Genomic DNA, 19,938 nt, shown 5'->3' with positions numbered 1-19,938 from the left:
TATAAGTGGACATATAGGCATCCTCGGTACATCTTAAGTATATTTCTAGGTATTATGGAGATAAACCCTGGATATCTGAAAATCTCTCGAAATTGTTATGTGGGATTGTTATAATTCATATTAATAAATTTGATTAAATATTTTAATTTTTTTAAATATATATAAACAGAAAAAACAAGGCCAATAAACGAGCATTAAAAGATGTTTAAAGATATATAATTAATTGGTATATATACAAGAACGGAACGTTTCAACTTCACTGAGTCTTCTTCAGCCGTGGTAAATAATTAAAATGTAGAATTCGTCGTGTTACAATAATCTGTAAAAAATTATTATTTAAAAAAAAGGTAAAAAAAGGCGCCAAGTACACGCATAGTAGTGTATATGTATGTTGTTACCTCGAAAAAAAAAAAGTAGTAGTATTATACCTCAAAAAAATCTAAGTAAGGTAGACGTAACCTTAAAAAAAAAAACAGTGGTAATAATATTATACCTCGAAAAAACCTAAGTAACAAGTGCATGGTAGACGTAATCTTTGTACTCGAAAAAACCTAAGCAGTAGTATTTTTACCTAAAAAAAAACCGAAGTAACAAGTGGTAGACGTAATTTTTGTATCTCGAAAAATCTCAAAAAAACCTAAGCAGTAGTATTTTTATTTCCAAAAAGTTATAACTCACATTATACACATCACAAAATTACGTTACCTTATCAAAGATGAGTCGCGCTTCAAGTGATCTATTACAATACAAAAAAGAAATAATATCTCTTTTTAAATTACAGCGCCAATTACAGAGAAAACATATATTTTTCGAGATACAAAGATTACGTCTACCTCTTGTTACCTAAGTTTTTTCGAGGTATAATATTACCACTGTTTTTTTTTTTAGTTTAAATACAAAATTTATTTTCAATAGAATAAAAGATTGAATCATGAAGAATTACAAAGGTAACAGTAAAAAATACAAATATTTTATTAATATATATTTAAACCTAACAAGGGAATACAAGGTATTTAAATACAAAGTTTATATATGTATTTTAAAAGATTTAATCGCATCGCAAAGAATTACAGAGGTACCAATACAAAATAAAAATATTTTATTAAAATACATAAATTTTTCTTGTCAAAAAACTTGGCGCTGCTAGACCTCAAAATTAGGTCAGCGTGGTGTGTATGTGCGTGCGTGCGTGCGTGCGTGCGTGCGTGCGTGCGTGCGTGCGTGCGTGCGTGCGTGCGTGCGTGCGTGCGTGCGTGCGTGCGTGCGTGCGTGCGTGCGTGCGTGCGTGCGTGCGTGCGTGCGTGCGTGCGTGCGTGCGTGCGTGCGTGCGTGCGTGCGTGCGTGCGTGCGTGCGTGCGTGCGTGCGTGCGTGCGTGCGTGCGTGCGTGCGTGCGTGCGTGCGTGCGTGCGTGCGTGCGTGCGTGCGTGCGTGCGTGCGTGCGTGCGTGCGTGCGTGCGTGCGTGCGTGCGTGCGTGCGTGCGTGCGTGCGTGCGTGCGTGCGTGCGTGCGTGCGTGCGTGCGTGCGTGCGTGCGTGCGTGCGTGCGTGCGTGCGTGCGTGCGTGCGTGCGTGCGTGCGTGCGTGCGTGCGTGCGTGCGTGCGTGCGTGCGTGCGTGCGTGCGTGCGTGCGTGCGTGCGTGCGTGCGTGCGTGCGTGCGTGCGTGCGTGCGTGCGTGCGTGCGTGCGTGCGTGCGTGCGTGCGTGCGTGCGTGCGTGCGTGCGTGCGTGCGTGCGTGCGTGCGTGCGTGCGTGCGTGCGTGCGTGCGTGCGTGCGTGCGTGCGTGCGTGCGTGCGTGCGTGCGTGCGTGCGTGCGTGCGTGCGTGCGTGCGTGCGTGCGTGCGTGCGTGCGTGCGTGCGTGCGTGCGTGCGTGCGTGCGTGAGAGACGGTGAATAATGCGGCTTATGATTAAGTAAGTATAGGATAAGTTTAGATTTTTAAAGCGATTAGAATTAAGTATAGAATGAGTATAGAATAAGTACAGAGAATAAGTAACATTTACATTTGTAAAAAATCTCTCTCTCTCTTTCTCTCTCTCTCTCTCTCTCTAGCAACGCCAAGTTTTTTGACAAGAAAAATTTATGTATTTTAATAAAATATTTTTATTTTGTACTGTTACCTCTGTAATTCTTTGCGATGCAATTAAATCTTTTAAAATACATATATAAACTTTGTATTTAAATACCTTGTATTCCCTTGTTGGGTTTAAATATTTTAATAAAATATTTGTATTTTGTACTGTTACCTCTGTAATTTTTCATGATTCAATCTTTTATTCTATTGAAAATAAACTTTGTATTTAAACTAAAAAAAAAACCGGTAATATTATACCTCGAAAAAACCTAGGTAACAAGAGGTAGACGTAATCTTTGTATCTCCAAAAATATATGTTCTCTCTGTAATTGGCGCTGTAATTTAAAAAAAGATATCATTTCTTTTTTGTAATTGTAGTAGATCACTTGAAGCGCGACTCATCTTTGATAAGGTAACGTAATTTTGTGATGTGTATCATGTGAGTTATAATTTTTTGGAAATAAAAATACTACTGCTTAGGTTTTTTCGAGATTTTTCGAGATACAAAGATTACGTCTACCACTTGTTACTTCGGTTTTTTCGAGGTAAAGATACTACTACTTAGATTTTTTCGAGTACAAAGATTACGTCTACCATGCACTTGTTACTTAGGTTTTTTCGAGGTATAATATTATTACCACTGTTTTTTTTTTTTTTTTTGAGGTTACGTCTACCACTTGTTACTTAGATTTTTTTGAGGTATAATACTATACCACTGTTTTTTTTTCGAGATAACAACATACAAATACACTACTATGCGTGTACTTGGCGCCTTTTTTTACCTTTTTTTGAAAAAGGTAATTTTGTACAAATATCACGCCTTTTTGTAGTGTTACGCATCTTAATCTCAGAAAAAATCACACCTTATAAAGAAATGTGTCTGAAGTTAGGTTAATATATATATATATATATATATATATATATATATATATATATATATATATACATTGCCGGGCATTGCTTTTATGTAAAATATATATCTATATTATGTTGCTTGTATAAAGCGACGATGCAACGATTGCAACGAGCAACGGGTTGCGAAATGCAACTTTTGTGTTGTGGCGCCTTCGCTTTTGTGGTGCATAGCATTGATTGGTTGATTAGAAAATTTTTAAAATTGGTAAAATGATAAAATTGGGCGCGTTTAGCAGACAAAGCAGACCAGTAAGCGCTCAGTAATTTTGTAATATGATTGGTTCTTGCCTTTAGTTCTTCATTGGATTTAAGACAGGTATTCATAGTCAGATCTTATAATTACAACCGTCTTAAGTACAATCTTAAGATGTCATTAACTAATCACAAAGCCGTATTAGCATCTTAAGACATTACTTATTAAGACGGTCTTAAAATAAGCGACTATGAATATGAATACTGACCTAAAGGCTTTCGCACATGAATTGCCATAATAACTATTCATACAAAATAAAAATAATGTGTAATTATTCAATAAAATATAAATAGGTACAAACATATAAACAAGAGATAATTTGTTTTTTTCTCTTTCCTTTAATAACTTTTTTTTTATTTCATATTATATCACAATGCGCGATAGTCCGCTCGAGTTCCACGAAATTGTTTTGCGAACAATTCTTTCACAGGTTGCTTTTATCTAATTATACTTATCTAATTATCAGATTACAGATTAATTACTATTACATGATCGTTTTGTTTAAGCGATTATGTGGTTTGTTTGGTCCTCGTACATAAACTTATGGTATACTGTAAAATTGTTCTTCCACGGATTTTGGAATTTCCATCTCGACATAACGCGTATCATCTACTATTTATATAATATAAGATGCTATATTTTTATTAACTATTTGTCAATTCAATTATTTATAACAAAAACATGTAAAACATGTAAATAAAGATGTAAGATTCGAACAATTGCTATTAATATAAAAGAAGTCGCAATTTACTTTTAGAATAGAAATTGATTCGCAAATATCGATCTCTGTAATACATAATAGTGATTCAATAATCAGTTTATTTGACTAAGAACGAATTAACAATGGAATAAAATTTCTTCACCAATTACTTCCAGATAAAATAATGCGCAAGCTAATAAGTGTTCTTATGATTTTATTAAATTACATCTTATTTATAATGCATGGCACATACAAACATCTTTTATCTCAGCGTAATAAACGTCAATTTATCGATAGTAGAAAAATATATGTATTACTAATTATATACACATTAGCCTAATATAGACCAAATTTTATGTGATCGCGCATGTATCTTTTATATTTATATATAATATATATATTAATTACATCAATTTACTTTAATCTTGCCTTAAATAAATAGGGGTACAATATATACAGGGTGTTCTAAAAAAGGGGGGCCAAAGTTTAGGGAGATATTTCTCACACCTAAAGGATGAAAAAATGTTATATGAATATAGGTGCGGAAACGCTTTTTTTATTTCTGCCTGGCTTCCTTTCTGTGTATGCGACGTTACGGCTAAATGAGGTAGTGACCTTATTCTCCAGGCAACTCAAGGTCACTTTAAAAACAAATGTAAATAAACCTACTAATTAAACGATTGTCGTCCACAATGATTAATCTTAAATTGTTTCTTGTGTATAAGTAATACAGTCAACAGTATTTTCAACACAACTCCTGAATAAAGCGTTTCCGCACCCATGTTTATATAACATTTTTTTATCCTTTAGGTGTGAGGAATATCTCCTAAATTTTGGCCCCCCCTTTTTTAGAACACCCTGTATATACAGATAAAAATCTGCGATTGATTATATAATGTAATTTTTACTTATCTGTTCGCTTTTTTTAGGTAACTAAGAAATCTAACGACAGTTAATGTTCCGGAGGTGCGCGTTACATTATCATATTTTTGCTTAAGAGTATTTAATATAAATACTGTATATAAGTAATTTGGCTGCATTGCTGCTAAAAAATTACTGCATGTATTATACTGGGTAGCCATAAAATTCCTTTATTTTATTTTTGTCAAATACGCTCTATATTCACCATATACTGAATATTTGAGCATTTCTTTCATTCAATAAGGAGTACAATGGGTGTTGCCCGCAGAATTTGGTTATGAGAGCAACCGAGAGCATATTGATCTACCGGGTAATTAATTACATATGTATATATATTCATATTTTTCTAAGTTACTTTATTTTTTGTAAACACTAAAAGATTGTTAATTATTTTTTTAAGTGCTTTATCTTGTATTTATTCGCATTAAAGATATTTAATGCTTCGTCTCTCTTGTATTTCTTCAAAATATATAAACTGATTATATTAGTAGATTATATTGTAAGAGTGCCAAATGATAAGCAATCTCCCCGTCGAACGCAAGAATGTGATAGGTTCATTTTAGATGCAAAAATCATATTCGAAATAAAACGTCCAAGTTATGGACTTGTTTCATTTGTTTACACCGAGCCCTTCAGTTAGAGATTTCGTGGCCACCCTGCATTTAGGGAGAGAAAAATGCACGACACACGCACTTATCGTTTCAGTTTTGTGACATTATGAGAAAATGTTAATATCACAGATAGTTTTTTCTCATTTCTATTTCTATTGATTGATTTTTATTTTTTTTACCTGAATTGTTCTCGGAAAAAAGAATTATGTCACCCTGTTCCCTTTTACAGGTTTCGAAACGTCAGGTCTATGGATTGCGAGTTTTACTTTTTGAATTTATAATCACGCTTAGTTTTGGCACGCAGGAGTATATAAATCACAACCTTTTTTCCTTTAATTTTAGAATAGTTAACTATAGGTATATCTTAGTAATAATAAATTAACAATAGCTTTTAACTGGTGCCTAAATTTTATATACCTATACCTCGTATAATACCACATTTGCCAGCGGAAATGGCTGACATGTGCCGCTCAGAAATTGAGTAATTACGCGTTTACGATGGAAAAGAGATCTTACTTCGCGAAATGTACAAAACAGGAAGTTTACATTGTATCTAACCGAATTGCCATAATGTAGAAATAGAACTAGATTAGACACTGGATATCCTGTCTCGAATTGAATTTTTACCTCGTCTGATCGTCTACGATTAAATATCTCATTTTTCTTAAGCATGACCGTAACAGAAATTTAAGTTTCTCATCAAACAACATAAGCATCATTCAGTCTACATACAGTCGGGCTTCCGCTATGCGTTTTCTTACCGAAAATTAAGTCAATTTTTCTATGTTCTTCCTTCTGTTCTTCAACTTCCAATATTCTAATGATTAGGACATCAATATTGGAATGTGTGGAGACTGTGAAGGAGAAAAACAAAAAAAACCAAGCTTGATCCTGACAAGGAAAAAATACAGAGACCCAACTGTAAATACAACAATGATACATAACAACGCGCTACACCTTTTTACATGGCAGTATCTCCGGTGAAACCTGTCGCACAATCATTTTGTGTGTAATCACGTTCGTATTATCAATCGGCGATCGGCAGTACAATCCTAAAATATCTTTTGTCGTGAAAGACATCGAAAAAAGATTAAGATTAATTACGGGGAAACAGGCTGAAACCCAACGCACACGGTCAACTATCTTGAGGCACAAGATAGGGACAGTATGTTGTATTTTTTCAATTACTCTTAATAAATGCAAAAAATTTGCCATATTCAATGATTCTCAAAAAGTACATGTTTAAATCGGAACAAAATTTTGTAAATATGAAGCCAATTGCTTTAAAATCGTGTGACAATAAAGCCTGCTGCGACAGATGTAAAACATTCAATTTAAGTTGATGAATCTGCCGTCGCGTAAGATTTGCATCTCTCCTCTTAAAAGTTGTCTTACTCTTCCGTTGATGGCGAAACTAAGCAAACGGCGTTACGTATAAAAAAATTGTTCACTAGGAAGAATTTATTTGGTTTATAAAGCAATCATGTAAAAAAACAGATAAATTGTATTTTTTTCTTTCTTTTAAATTTTGAAAACATACATCTTTTCATTTACGAGCAATTCGATCGAGCACATGTGCATTACTTTTCAGTCTATTCTCGCTTATGGCACTAAAATAAATTTTTAATAGTAAAATGACTTATACAAATAACAAAGACTGTAAAATGATATAGAGATTACTGCGTCATATTATATACTAGCTGGTTACCCGGGCTTCGCCCCGGAGGACATATGTAGTAAAACACGCAAATAATCTCTCTCTCCTTCTCTCTCTCTCTCTCTCCCTCTCCCCTCTTTTTCTTTCTCTCTCTTTTTCCCTCTCTTTCTCTCTCCCTCTATCCCTTTACTCCTCTCTCCCTCTCCCTCTCTCTCTCTCTCTCTCTCTCCCCCTCTTTCTTTCCCTTCCCGTTTTTATATACAATTCTTTGAGATTTAGTCATTTGGAACCGGTTTCCAAAAAGATTGGTAACAAAAAATAGTACACTTTATAGCACACTTCCCGGGAAATTTATATATATATTTATATATATAGATTTTTTTTTAATTTTTTTACCCTTATTTTCCTTCCTCAATATCCATTTTTTTTAGATTACTTTCCATTTCCATATATTTTTTTTCCATATATTTCTTTTGACATTTACTAACAACTGACATATACTGAGTGAAATTATCAACTTATCTATATAGAATGTGAGAAGCCGATTAACTTGAAACTTGGTGACATTTATGAGTATATGTTCGGCTCGAACTTCTGAACTCGAATTTCTGAGCCGAACATATACTCATAAATGTCACCAAGTTTCAAGGGTAAACCAAAGGATAATGTCGCTGCCCTAGATATAGAGGTCGATGTTGAATCTTAATAACGCGAAAATATACGACGATGCGCCGCGTAGTGTCTATGTCATTTGTCTGTGTTATGTTATGAAGTTGCTGTTTTCACATATTATATGTCAAAACTGATAAATCAGTCACTTCAATTTGTGACTGTCGCGAGCAATTAATTATTTAGTGAAAACGTGCCACCTTTGACGTTATTAAATTTCACAGTCAATACTACTTTCGGATACCGATTTCCAAAAAAATCGGTAACAAAAAATTATACAGTTTATAGCATTCCCCGGGAAATTTTACCCCTACTTCATATATAATTTTTTGCGATTTGGTCAATTAATTCCCGAAAAAATTGAAAAATTTCTGATACCGGCTTCCAAAAAAATCGGTAACGAAAAATTATACACTTTATAACATTTCCCGGAAAATTCTACCCCCGTTTCATATACAATTCTTTGAGATTTGGTCAATTATTTTCCGAAAATTAAAAAAAATTAAAAAAACCGGTTTCCAGAAAATTGGTAACAAAAAACTATAAACATTATGACACTCTCCGGGAAATTCTACTCTTGTTTCATATATATTTCTTTGAAATTCGGTCAATTATTTCCTGAAAAAATAAAAAAATGTCGATTACCGGTTCCCAAAAAGATCGGTAACAAAAAATTATACACTTTATAGCACTCCCCGGAAAATTCTACCCCTGTTTGATCTACAATTCTTTGAAATTCGGTGAATTATTTCTCGAAAAATTAAAAAAATTAGAAAAACCGGTTTCCAAAAAATCGATAACGAAAAACTATACACATAGTGGCACTCCCCGGAAAATTCTACCCCTATTTCATATACTTTTGGTAAAAATTCGGTTCAGGGGTTTGGGCTGGGCGTTGATGAGTGAGTGAGTGAGTGAGTGAATGAGTGAGTCAGTCAGGACATCTTCCTTTATATATATATAGATTAATTATATGTCTTTAAACATCTTTTAATGCTCGTTTATTGGCCTTGTTTTTTCTATTTAATTTTCAATTTATACGAGCGTGGTTACTTTTTAATTATTTATATATAAACAGATATATCAAATAATAAAATATATAGTTATTACATATATATTATATTTTATAAACACATTTTTCCATTTTCTTCATACAGAAATTTTTATGTGACATCAATTGCTGCTGTGACATAGATTGCAATCATTTTCACTTATCTGCCTTTTCGTATTGTCAAAATTATCATATGGAGCTGTATGACAGTCGGTATTGCTATAACCAAAATTTTATACAACAAAATAACACACCTTTTATTTTTGAAAAACTTGGAAATAATTTGTTTTGCATTCTGTACGACAATCTTCCATCTATGTATAGTACTGACAACGATTTGGTAAGTAAGTTAAGTATAATAAAACTGTTAAATATCATTTTCCAATTAATTTTATAATTAAATAATTTAACTAATTCTATAATTTATTAGAAAATGGTTTTTAGAATATTATATTATTTAATTTCTTAGCTGTAAAAAACGTATACGTATGCTCTGAGAAGCTTCTTACTTACTAGAAAAAATACAACAAATAATTTACAATTAGAGAGTATTAGAATTAGAAGTAGAAAGGGTTGTTTTATGTCCCCTCGTTTGCGAGAAAACTATCAAGAGACTCGAAGGACCAGAGGGAGAGTATCAGAGTTCTCCGTCGCTTTTAGAGGCGCGAAAAAGCGAAAAACGAAGCGAACAAATTAAAAGGTGACTCACCGCCCGGTATATACCTTGTATTCCGTTTGGCAAGGCCTGGTAATCTTCTGTATCCGCGATATTAAGCAGCAAACAAGCAGTTAATAGGCAGCAAAACAATAAAACAGGCAAGCAAAACTATACAGCAGGCAGGCCTTTCGTGCTAGCACCGGGTTGTTGCGTGTGAGTGTCGTCTCAATTGAGCACTTCCACTTTGAGTCTCGGACTTATGTCTCCGAGGACAGAGTTCCAAAGGTGAGTCTCGGACTTGTGGTTCCGAGGACTCGTCGATCTTAACTGAGTTCCCAAAAATGAGCCTCGAACTTGTGGCTTCGAGGTCTCGTCGTTTTTAACTGAGTTTCCGGAGCGATCCTGCAAGCGTGGTCGCGAGCGAGTAATCGGCTCCTTATCGCTACCATCGGCGGATGAGCGATGGCAGCACCGATGAGTCACGCGTATCTCGATCGAAGTTATCAATCGCGATCTGCCGACGTTTCACGAGATAATAAATGCACAAGACAACGAACTTATCAACTAATGCTTATTAACTAACATGCTTACTAACTAACTATTTACAAAGCAGTACCAAACAAAAAGATAGGAAGAAAACTAAAAATATCATAAATGTTTTTAGACATTAACGATACAATTTTATCACAAATTAGATATCTTATATATTTTCAATATTTTTGTTCTCAAACAAAAATTTAAAATATTAAAGGTATTCAAACAAAACAGTTCAAAAATTGTGGTTTTTTTCAAGAAGAGGACGGCTTTATTCAACAGAAGTCAGCATTTAATTAAGCGCCTTGCACTGCAGGCTGGTTTGTTATATTGAACGCGTGAGGATTCTTAATTACTTTGAAAGTACGCCGCGTGGCGGCAGCGCGTGTTACTAGCGTGATGGTAGATTGAGTCAAATTGAGTTTTTATAAGGTGAGTTATTTTAATCGACGCAAAAAAAAAAATATCTCGAAAAATATAAAATATATAAAAAAATGTTTCAGACAAAAATTGTATAATCTAAAGGGGGACACATGATTCCGATATGAGTCATGTCGTAGATATCGTCGTTTTCAAAAAATTTCAAAAAAGACTAATTTTTTAAGTAAAACTTGATTTTTTTTTTTTGAAATAAAAGTTGTAGAGCTCGACAAAACGTTTTCAAAACACTATAATAAAGCCCTTTTTTGTTAAGAATTTCTTGAGATATTTAAAATTTTTTAAATTTGAAGTATAGGTTCCAATGGAAATCAACGAATATAGAAAACGGACTAACTAAGAATCAAGCGCGGTAAATGATGCGCGAAAGTTTTATTTTTATTTCTATTTTACTTATCTTCCAACCTTGACTGCGCGCCGACTAAATTTGTCAGACTTGAAACACAGCTCCGGTTGGAGTAATAAAATCCCCCCTTCACCTAATTAAATCGAATTGATTTAATTTTTGATGCTATATGCATCTAAATAACTGTTAAGAAATCATTGCAAAAAATATTACCTCAGCCAGGGTTCGAACCTGGAATCTCCTTCATTCCGTGAAGGTGTTGTGCCAATTCAACCGCACTGAGGCATGTGGTAATATTTATCGCAATAACCTATTATTAGTCCTGTCTCCTATTCTAAGTTCCAGCACTCGTTCTTGCGCACTATAATTTACAATTGCATAATCAATTACTGAGCATCCTCTCGCACCCACATACGTATATTCCCCATCCCAATCCTCCTCTGTACATCTATACAAAAAAACCATCCTTTTTCATTTATCATGTCCACGAAGGACGGACTTTCTGGATGACGGTCTCGAGAGTTTCTACGATCGTCGTCATTGCCGTCGCTTCCGCGGCATCCCACTGGGGTATCTGCACCCGGAGTCTCTTCTTCGTAGCCATGGGTATGCTCATTGTCGTACGTTCTATCCCGGACGAACCCCCAAATGTTACGCTCGTCGCGCGTCCGCTGCACTTCCTCACTCTAACACTCACGCGCGACGCGTTCCCGACACTCTCACAAAAAAAGATGACTCAGTTTAAGAAAAAAGAACTCGTTTACTATATCGCTCAATACAACAAGAGACTCGGGCAAACACGTCCGATCGAGACGGAATCCCGGAGCCAAATTTGAACATCGTTATCTGTCAACAACCGTCTGCAGCCGGCGCTGGTAATGTTGACTTTATAGTTTTTGCGTACAATTGTATTTACGGAGAGTAAGTTTGCAGCTAACCCTGGAACATATAATACATTTTCGACACGAAAATTCTCTTGGCCCCGTTTACCGTGACCTTGACTTCTGCCGTTCCGCGAGCCATTGCCTTCACTTGACCATGATTTGCCGCCATTATGGTTTTGTACCTCTTCATCTTCTTCAGACAGCTTGCCCAGCCCGTCATGTGTGTCGATGTGCCGGAGTCAAGGTACCAAGCTTCGCTCCTTTCCGTCCGCGTGGTGAATGTTGCGAATACCTTCTGTGTCGGACTGTCCTTCTCCTTGGCGTCATCTCTCGCTTTGTACGACACTTGGCTGCGAAATGTCCTGTTTTGCCACATGCGTAGCATCTGATCTTCCTCTTTCTTACGTGTCGCTTTCGCTTTTGAATATAATGCTTCTTCGGTCTCTGTTGATTGTTTTCCGCCGTATTTGACCTCTTGGAGTAACTTCACCTTCATCGAGTCTGCCGTGATGATCGTGCCAGAACTTTCTAGGCCCATGATCATCGGCTTGTACTCGTTGGGTAATCCCGATAGTAGCAACGCGCCTATCATTTCTTCTTTAACTTCGAAATCAAGTTCTTTAAGTTATGGGCCATATCATTATCGTGTTGACGTACTCTTCCACGGAGTTGTAGTCATGTAACTTGGTAGACGTCAGGGTACGCAATAGGCCTACCTTGCGCGTAAGTCCTTTGTCTATGAATGCATTTTTCAAACTCTCCCACGCTTGCCTCGGAGTTTCTGCGTTTTGTATGTACTCGTAATTTTGCTTTTGCACCGACAGGACGACTTTTGCTCTTGCTTTCGTCATCTTCTTGATGTCCGTTACGTACGCCTCATCTCCGAGTACGCAGCTCCACAGGTCTTCGGCTTCCAGACACGCTCGCATAGCAAATTTCCACGTTCCGTAATTTTCTCGGTCTATCAACTTTTCAATTTGGCCTAGGTTTCGTATGCTGGCCTCCGACATGGTTGTTGCCTTGTGTTGTCGCTCGTCGCGCTTTTACTTTTTTTCTTTAATACTTTCATTACTTTTTTTATTCCGGTATTATTGCGCTTTCTTGTTTTCGACTTTTAATTTGCGGCGGACTCACTTTTGATAACTAACAGGGCCCATAACCTGTTATGATTTAAGACTTTTAGCGGTAAGAGGAAACAAACATGTGTCTACTCGTTCGCTGCTTATTATACAGGAGAGAGCTTTATTCTGTGTAACGACTCGTACATACAGATAGAAAGGTGGGGACATCAATCGCCTATCAATCTACCTATCGCTCGAGCCGCGAATCGATGACGTGTTAGCGCGCGGGGAAAAATAAACAGAAAATAGCCTTTTCGCACAGTCTTTAGATACTTTTCTAACACATTTCTTATATGACCTTATATTATACGAAGTGTGATCAAAAAGTTCGTGCAATAAATTTTTTCTGCCGACGTGGTAATACTGTAGGTTTTTATAGTGGTTTGGCGTCCAAGGAAAAGCCTTGTGAGTCATCAGTGCAAATTTGGTCACAATTAAGTGCATACGTATTTTTCTGTGCCAGTATTTGTGTACGCAGTTTTTGCGCGGTCGAAATGAAGCAAGATGTTTTAATACTCTTGTAACGATGCACCCCCAAACATGCATCGTTCCGGCAGAAACACCACGCCGAGACCACCCAGCCAACCACCCGCGGGGGGTGAAGAACGGGTACGGTGAGCTCAACGTATTTTTAATCATTCTAACATGTAATCCGCGAACGGACTTAACGCGGCAACCGCCTCACCGCGCCGAGCGGTGCCGAAGGCGGCCGAACACCGCCGAACGCGATCGCAGCGTCGGGACGCCGTAATCACCGATCGTTCCGCCGCTTCGTCCCGGCGCTCGCGATCGCCGTCGCTACCCCCACCACGCCGCAACGCCGCCGCGACGCGTATATAAGCCCGGCGTCGCTGGCACAATTTGCAATTCCTGATCACCCGTCGTACCGACTACACCAATCCTGAACTCTCGCATCCACTATTCCGAGCCAGTCAGATACGAAGGTAGAGCGCCTCCGGCCTTCTCTGTCTTCGCCGAGTGCGTCTCGGCAAACGACCAGCTACATCCATCCAAAAGCCGGTCCGAAACGCAGGTAAAGCGCCTCCGGCCCTCTCTGTCTTCGCCGAGTGCGTCTCGGCAAACGACCAGCTACCCCTATCCAAAGCCAGTCCGAAAAGAGGGTAGAGCGCCTCCGGCCTTCTCTGTCTTTGCCGAGTGCGTCTCGGTTGACGACCAGCTTCATCCATTCTCGACGCTTGCAGTCGGCCTCCACCGAACGTTTCTCGGTGGCCGCACTCGCGCCGTCCTTCCTCAAGCTAGCCGCTCGTAGCCGCCACCGAGCGCTCCTCGGTGGTCGACCTCGCGCTAAGCTTAATCCCGTCGCTTACCGCGTCGAATTACCGCGATCTCGACCGCGCTTCGCGATCCCAGCCGCGCGCCATTTTCACGCGCTCCGGTCCGCGCCGCCCGGGAAAACCGGCGCCGCCCGCGCCGATACCTATTATAACGCGATTCGGCCCGCAAGACCGCCGAAAGTGCCGGCTCCGCCCCGTACGTACCGAGCGTTACCGCGCGTTGTACATACCGCGAGCACTTAATTTGGAATAAATCGTTGTTACGTTTCACTTGTTAACCGAGCCTTGTGTCTTCCTCCGCGCCTACTCCGAACCCTGACCAGCCGCGAGCTAGTTTCGCGCTTCGGAAGCTAGGTTGTTTTACTCTCCACATCCCCAAAATGTTCACCTCGCATAATTGTTTTAACTTTAGGGAACAAAAAAAGTCGCAAGGGGCTAAATTGAGCAAATGCTTTTACCGAGTTTCACGAGAAATTTGATGTTGGTTCTTTCTTCGGATAAAACATCTCAATGAACACATTGCAATTATAAAATTACGTTATTTTGGCATTATATTGACCAAAAAATGATGTAAATTTAGTCAAAATAACGTTAAAATGGCGTCATTTTAATTGTGATATGTTTCTTGGGTTGTTCTATTTCGACCGCGCAAAAAAACTGCGTTCACAAATACTGGCACAGAAAAATACGTATGCACTCGAATGTGATCAAATTTGCACTGATGACTCGTAAGGTTTCCCCTTAGACGCCAAACCACCATAGAAGCCTACAGTGTTGCCACGTCGGCAGAAAAAATTCATGGCATGAATTTTTTGATCACATTTGTATATCTACTAATATAAATTAATACGAACTAATACGAACAAATAAAAAGTTTTTTTCCCGGGTATAATAAAAAAAATAAGAAGTAACTGGGTTTATCTTTTTATTTCATTTGCATTTTTTATGCAGATAAGTTATAGGTTACCATCAGGGTTCGAAGGATACATATCAGTGATATATATCGGATATATATCGTTGATATATATCGTGATATATATATATATATATATATATATATATATATATTTATGCAGTAATATATAATATATAATATATATATTATATGTATAACAATATATATATATATATTTAAATATTTGAACATAAAAACTAATTTGCTAGCTTTTTCATTTCCAACTCGATTACGGAGCTTCGACTAAATTATCCCAAAATTCGAAAAGAACTTTTCAAAACCTGCTGTTGCGGCAACAGAAGTAGGTAACTGATTGCATAATTTAAGAAATTTCTTTTTCTCTGGCCATTCAGACTCAGGAACAGTCACATAATTCTACCAAGTTGACGGATTTATATTCCAAAATTGAGTGCCAAATAAAAATTTTATAGGAAATGGCCTTGTTTTAGTTGTTAGTTGTTAGTTGTTAGTGACTAGTGACATTACAAATGACATAATAAAGATTTATAGCATTAAGAAATTCGAACGCCTGTTCTTTTTAAGTGCTATACTATTTAGTCTTTCTCCTAGAAATCGATGATCAATCATATTTGCTAAATAATGTGGTGGTCCCAATGCCATATCTTTTCTTTATAAAAATGTCTTAACAGGTAATGGTTGGTCAGTTAAGTCCATTTCTAATTTGTACCATATTTCAAAGGCGACTAAATGTTCGTTGTATCTCTCTGCATTCTATCTAACGCAATAGCAACTGGGTTAAGTCGTGCCATTAAATCTGCAACATTTGTTACTAGTTGAGTACCATTTACAAGTTTTATAATATCGGGATTAATGTCTTCTTTACGGTCTTGACATAACTGAACCAGTATTCCTCTGTTGTCTAGATATGATTTTATCGCATCTTTCATAGTGTTCCATCTTACCTCCAAAGGCATTTTAAGTTTTTTACCACCAGCTTGTTTGAATAGTGCAGAGAAGGCAGATGTTTATTTTAAAAATATTTAATAATTTTTAAAATACTATCTGTAGTTGCGGAATTTTCAATGTCCTTTGCCAGTAAATTTAATATATGTGCTGAACATCCATATTGTATTACATCTATGTCGGCATCTGTTGCAAGTTTTTCACGCATTTTTTGCACGTTAGCTGCATTATATCTGTTACGAAACTTCTTACCTTAAATGAAATAATAATAAATTTTACTCCGCTGGTAATAATTAACTGAAATATCATTTAAAAATTTAAATCAACTTTAATTAAAAATATATTTTTAATAATTTAATCATTTTTACCTTAACTCCAAAATTCTTTTCAGTAGCTTTAACAGCGTCAACAACTACTTTTTTCAAATATAATGCAGTGTGTGAATTTCCTGAAGTATCTACTGTATCAACTAAAATTGATTCCCCATGTTAAGTCATGATGCTGCAGCAAACTATTGGTTTGTTATGAACATTACTCCAACTATCCAATGACATGGAAACAGTTTCACCTTGTAATTTTTGCTGGCATTTTTGTAATATATCAGAATAGACTTCGTTTAGAATAGGTCCTGCAATCTGATAAGAAGATGGGCTTTCATATCCTAGTCGTAACATGCTACATGCTTTTTTATATTCAACGTGATCAGCATGGTTAAATGGCGTATTAGTAGCATAAAAATATTTGCCAATTTGCTTAGCACAAGTTTTAGATGTTAAAACAGGGTCTGTATTTTTTGCACATTTTATAGACATTTTTTGCTTTTTTTTATTGATGGAAATGACGTTATATTTATGCCTTCGGACTCTGAAAAAAAGTACTTTTACATTATTAAGTAATGTGATCAAAGTGAGGTAAAAACACTAAAATAAAACGATAAAAACTGATTATTTTGCATTGTAATTCATATTTCAATTAAAATTTAAAGATTTAAACAATCAACAAACCTAGTTTAAGTTGAGTAAAACTGGACGAACTGGTTGATGGCTGCGTTTCTAAATTTCTTTGTGTGTCTGACGACAAGTTTGGAATGTTTGGCTAGTCAGGATTGACAGGATCTATTTCACTATTTTCACTTGGTGTTGCCCTAGCACTTTTTTCTTTTTCCTTGCATATGAAAATATGTTTTTTCATACGGGAAGGAATACCTTGCAGCTCCTTACTACATTTTTTGTACCTTGCCCAATTTCCAGTATTGGTGTTTTTAGTAAAATACAATTAAAGTTTGCCCACACAGGATGCTTAGGTTGTGGCATTTTAAATTTAAAGATAAAACTTCGTATATATATTTGACAAAATTATATAACATAATATATATTATATATAATAATATATATCACGATATATATTAGTTTTCCAAAACTATTGATTTAAAATTTAAAGTCTAAATTGAATAGCGGCAACACTGGCAACGCTGGTATTATTTATTTATTTCATTTATTTCTTCCCAGCTGAGTTTGGAAGAATCTCGCTTCTTTTGTTGTTGCCTGCTATTCATCGGATTTCATTGCATAAAGAGATTATGTTATAATTTTGTCAAATATATACAAAGTTTTATCTTTAAGTTTAAAATGCCAAAACCTAAGCATCCTGTGTGGGCAAACTTTGATTGTATTACTAAAAACAACAATACTGGAAATTGGGCAAGGTGCAAAAAATGTAATAAGGAGCTGCAAGGTATTCCTTCCCGTATGGAAAAACATATTTTCATATGCAAGGAAAAAGAAAAAAGTGCTAGGACAACACCAAGTGAAAATAGTGAAATAGATCTTGTCAATCCTGACGATCCAAACATTCCAAACTCGTCAGACACACAAAGAAATTTAGAAACGCAACCATCAACCAGTTCGTCCAGTCTTACTCAACTTAAACTAGGTTTGTTGATTGTTTAAATCTTTAAATTTAAATGAAATATGAATTACAATGCAAAATAATCAGTTTTTATCTTTTTATTTTAGTGTTTTTATCTCACTTTGATCACATTACGTAATAATGTAAAGGTACTGTTTTTTCAAAATTTGAAAGCATAAATATAACGTCGTTTCCATCAATAAAAAAGCAAAAGATGTCTATAAAGTGTGCAAAAAATACAGACCCTGTTTTAACATCTAAAACTTATGCTAATGCAATAAATAAACAATCTGACAAATATTTTTATGCTACTAATACGCCATTTAACCATGCTGATCACGTTGAATTTAAAAAAGCATGTAGTATGTTACGACCTGGAAATGAAAGCCCATCTGCTTATCAGATTGCAGGACCTATTCTAAACGAAGTATATTCTGATATATTACAAAAATGCCAGCAAAAATTACAAGGTGAAACTGTTTCCATGTCATTGGATGGTTGGAGTAATGTTCATAACGAACCAATAGTTTGCTGCAGCATCATGACTCAACATGGGGAATCAATTTTAGTTGATACAGTAGATACTTCAGGAAATTCACATACTGCATTATATTTGAAAGAAGTAGCTGTTGACGCTGTTAAAGCTACTGAAAAAAATTTTGGAGTTAAGGTAAAAATGATTAAATTATTAAAAATATATTTTTAATTAAAGTTGATTTAAATTTTTAAATGATATTTCAGTTAATTATTACTAGCGGAGTAAAATTCATTATTATTTCATTTAAGGTAAGAAGTTTCGTAACAGATATAATGCAGCTAACGTGCAAAAAATGCGTGAAAAACTTGCAACAGATGCCGACATAGATGTAATACAATATGGATGTTCAGCACATATATTAAATTTACTGGCAAAGGACATTGAAAATTCCGCAACTACAGATAGTATTTTAAAAATTATTAAATATTTTTGAAATAAACATCTGCCTTCTGCACTATTCAAACAAGCTGGTGGTGAAAAACTTAAAATGCCTTTGGAGGTAAGATGAAACACTATGAATGATGCGATAAAATCATATCTAGACAACAGAGGAATACTGGTTCAGTTATGTCAAGACCGTAAAGAAGACATTAATCCCGATATTATAAAACTTATAAATGGTACTCAACTAGCAACAAATGCTGCAGATTTAATGGCACGACTTAACCCAATTGCTATTGCGTTTGATAGAATGCAGAGGGATACAACGAACATTTCAGTCGCCGTTGAAATATGGTACAAATTAGAAATGGATTTAACTGACCAACCATTACCTGTTAAAAGACATTTTTATAAAAGAAGAGATATGGCATTGGGACCACCACATTATTTGGCAAATATGATTGATCATCGATTTCTAGGAGAAAGACTAAATAGCACTCAAAAAGAACAGGCGTTCGAATTTCTTAATGCTATAAATCCTGATTATATATCATTTGTAATGTCACTAACAACTAAAACAAGACCATTTCCTAAATTTTTATTTGGCACTCAATTTCGAAATACAAATCCGTTAACTTGGTGGAAATCTGTGACTGTTCCTGAGTCTGAATGGCCAGAGAATGAGAAATTTCTTGATCTATGCAACCAGTTACTTACTTCTGTTGCCGCAACAGCAGGTCTTGAAAGGTTCTTTTCGAATTTTGGGATAATTCAGTCGAAGCTCCGTAATCGACTAGGAAATGAAAAAGCCAGCAAATTAGTTTTTATGTTCAAATATTTAAATCAAGATACAAGAAAGAAAAAAGCTAATTTAGACTGGATATGGCAGGAGCAATTGGAGCAAATAACTGAAGCAGTTGCTATTTCAGAAAACTCTTCAGATAGCAATGTCTCCTCATCTACGATAATTGAATAATTTTATTTTTTAATTTTTTTTATCTTTTATTGTCTGTCTTATAAAGAAGTAAATTTTTTTTGTTTTTTTATATTGTTTAAAATCTATAATTAATGTCTATTGTATTGTGTTATCAGTTCTAAGTTCGACAT

At 35.9% G+C, this 19,938-nt stretch overlaps 1 protein-coding gene across 1 annotated transcript in view; it reads left to right on the top strand.

Annotated features, from left to right (window-relative positions):
- LOC143902058 (uncharacterized) overlaps positions 1-19,938 on the top strand; it is a 31,314-nt gene that overhangs the window by 680 nt on the left and 10,696 nt on the right. Inside the window, exon 2 of the mRNA XM_077414746.1 lies at positions 8,956-9,189. Coding sequence (XP_077270872.1) covers positions 8,956-9,189 — 234 coding nt within the window. The remainder of the gene's footprint in view (positions 1-8,955; positions 9,190-19,938) is intronic.

The sequence above is a fragment of the Temnothorax americanus genome, unplaced genomic scaffold (genome assembly GCF_048541705.1).
Source record: "Temnothorax americanus isolate GAGA-0224 unplaced genomic scaffold, ASM4854170v1 Scaffold38, whole genome shotgun sequence".
Classification (NCBI taxonomy): Eukaryota; Metazoa; Arthropoda; class Insecta; order Hymenoptera; family Formicidae; genus Temnothorax; species Temnothorax americanus.
Note: the sequence above shows the minus strand (reverse complement) of the source record. Positions and strands in the feature narration are given on the sequence as shown.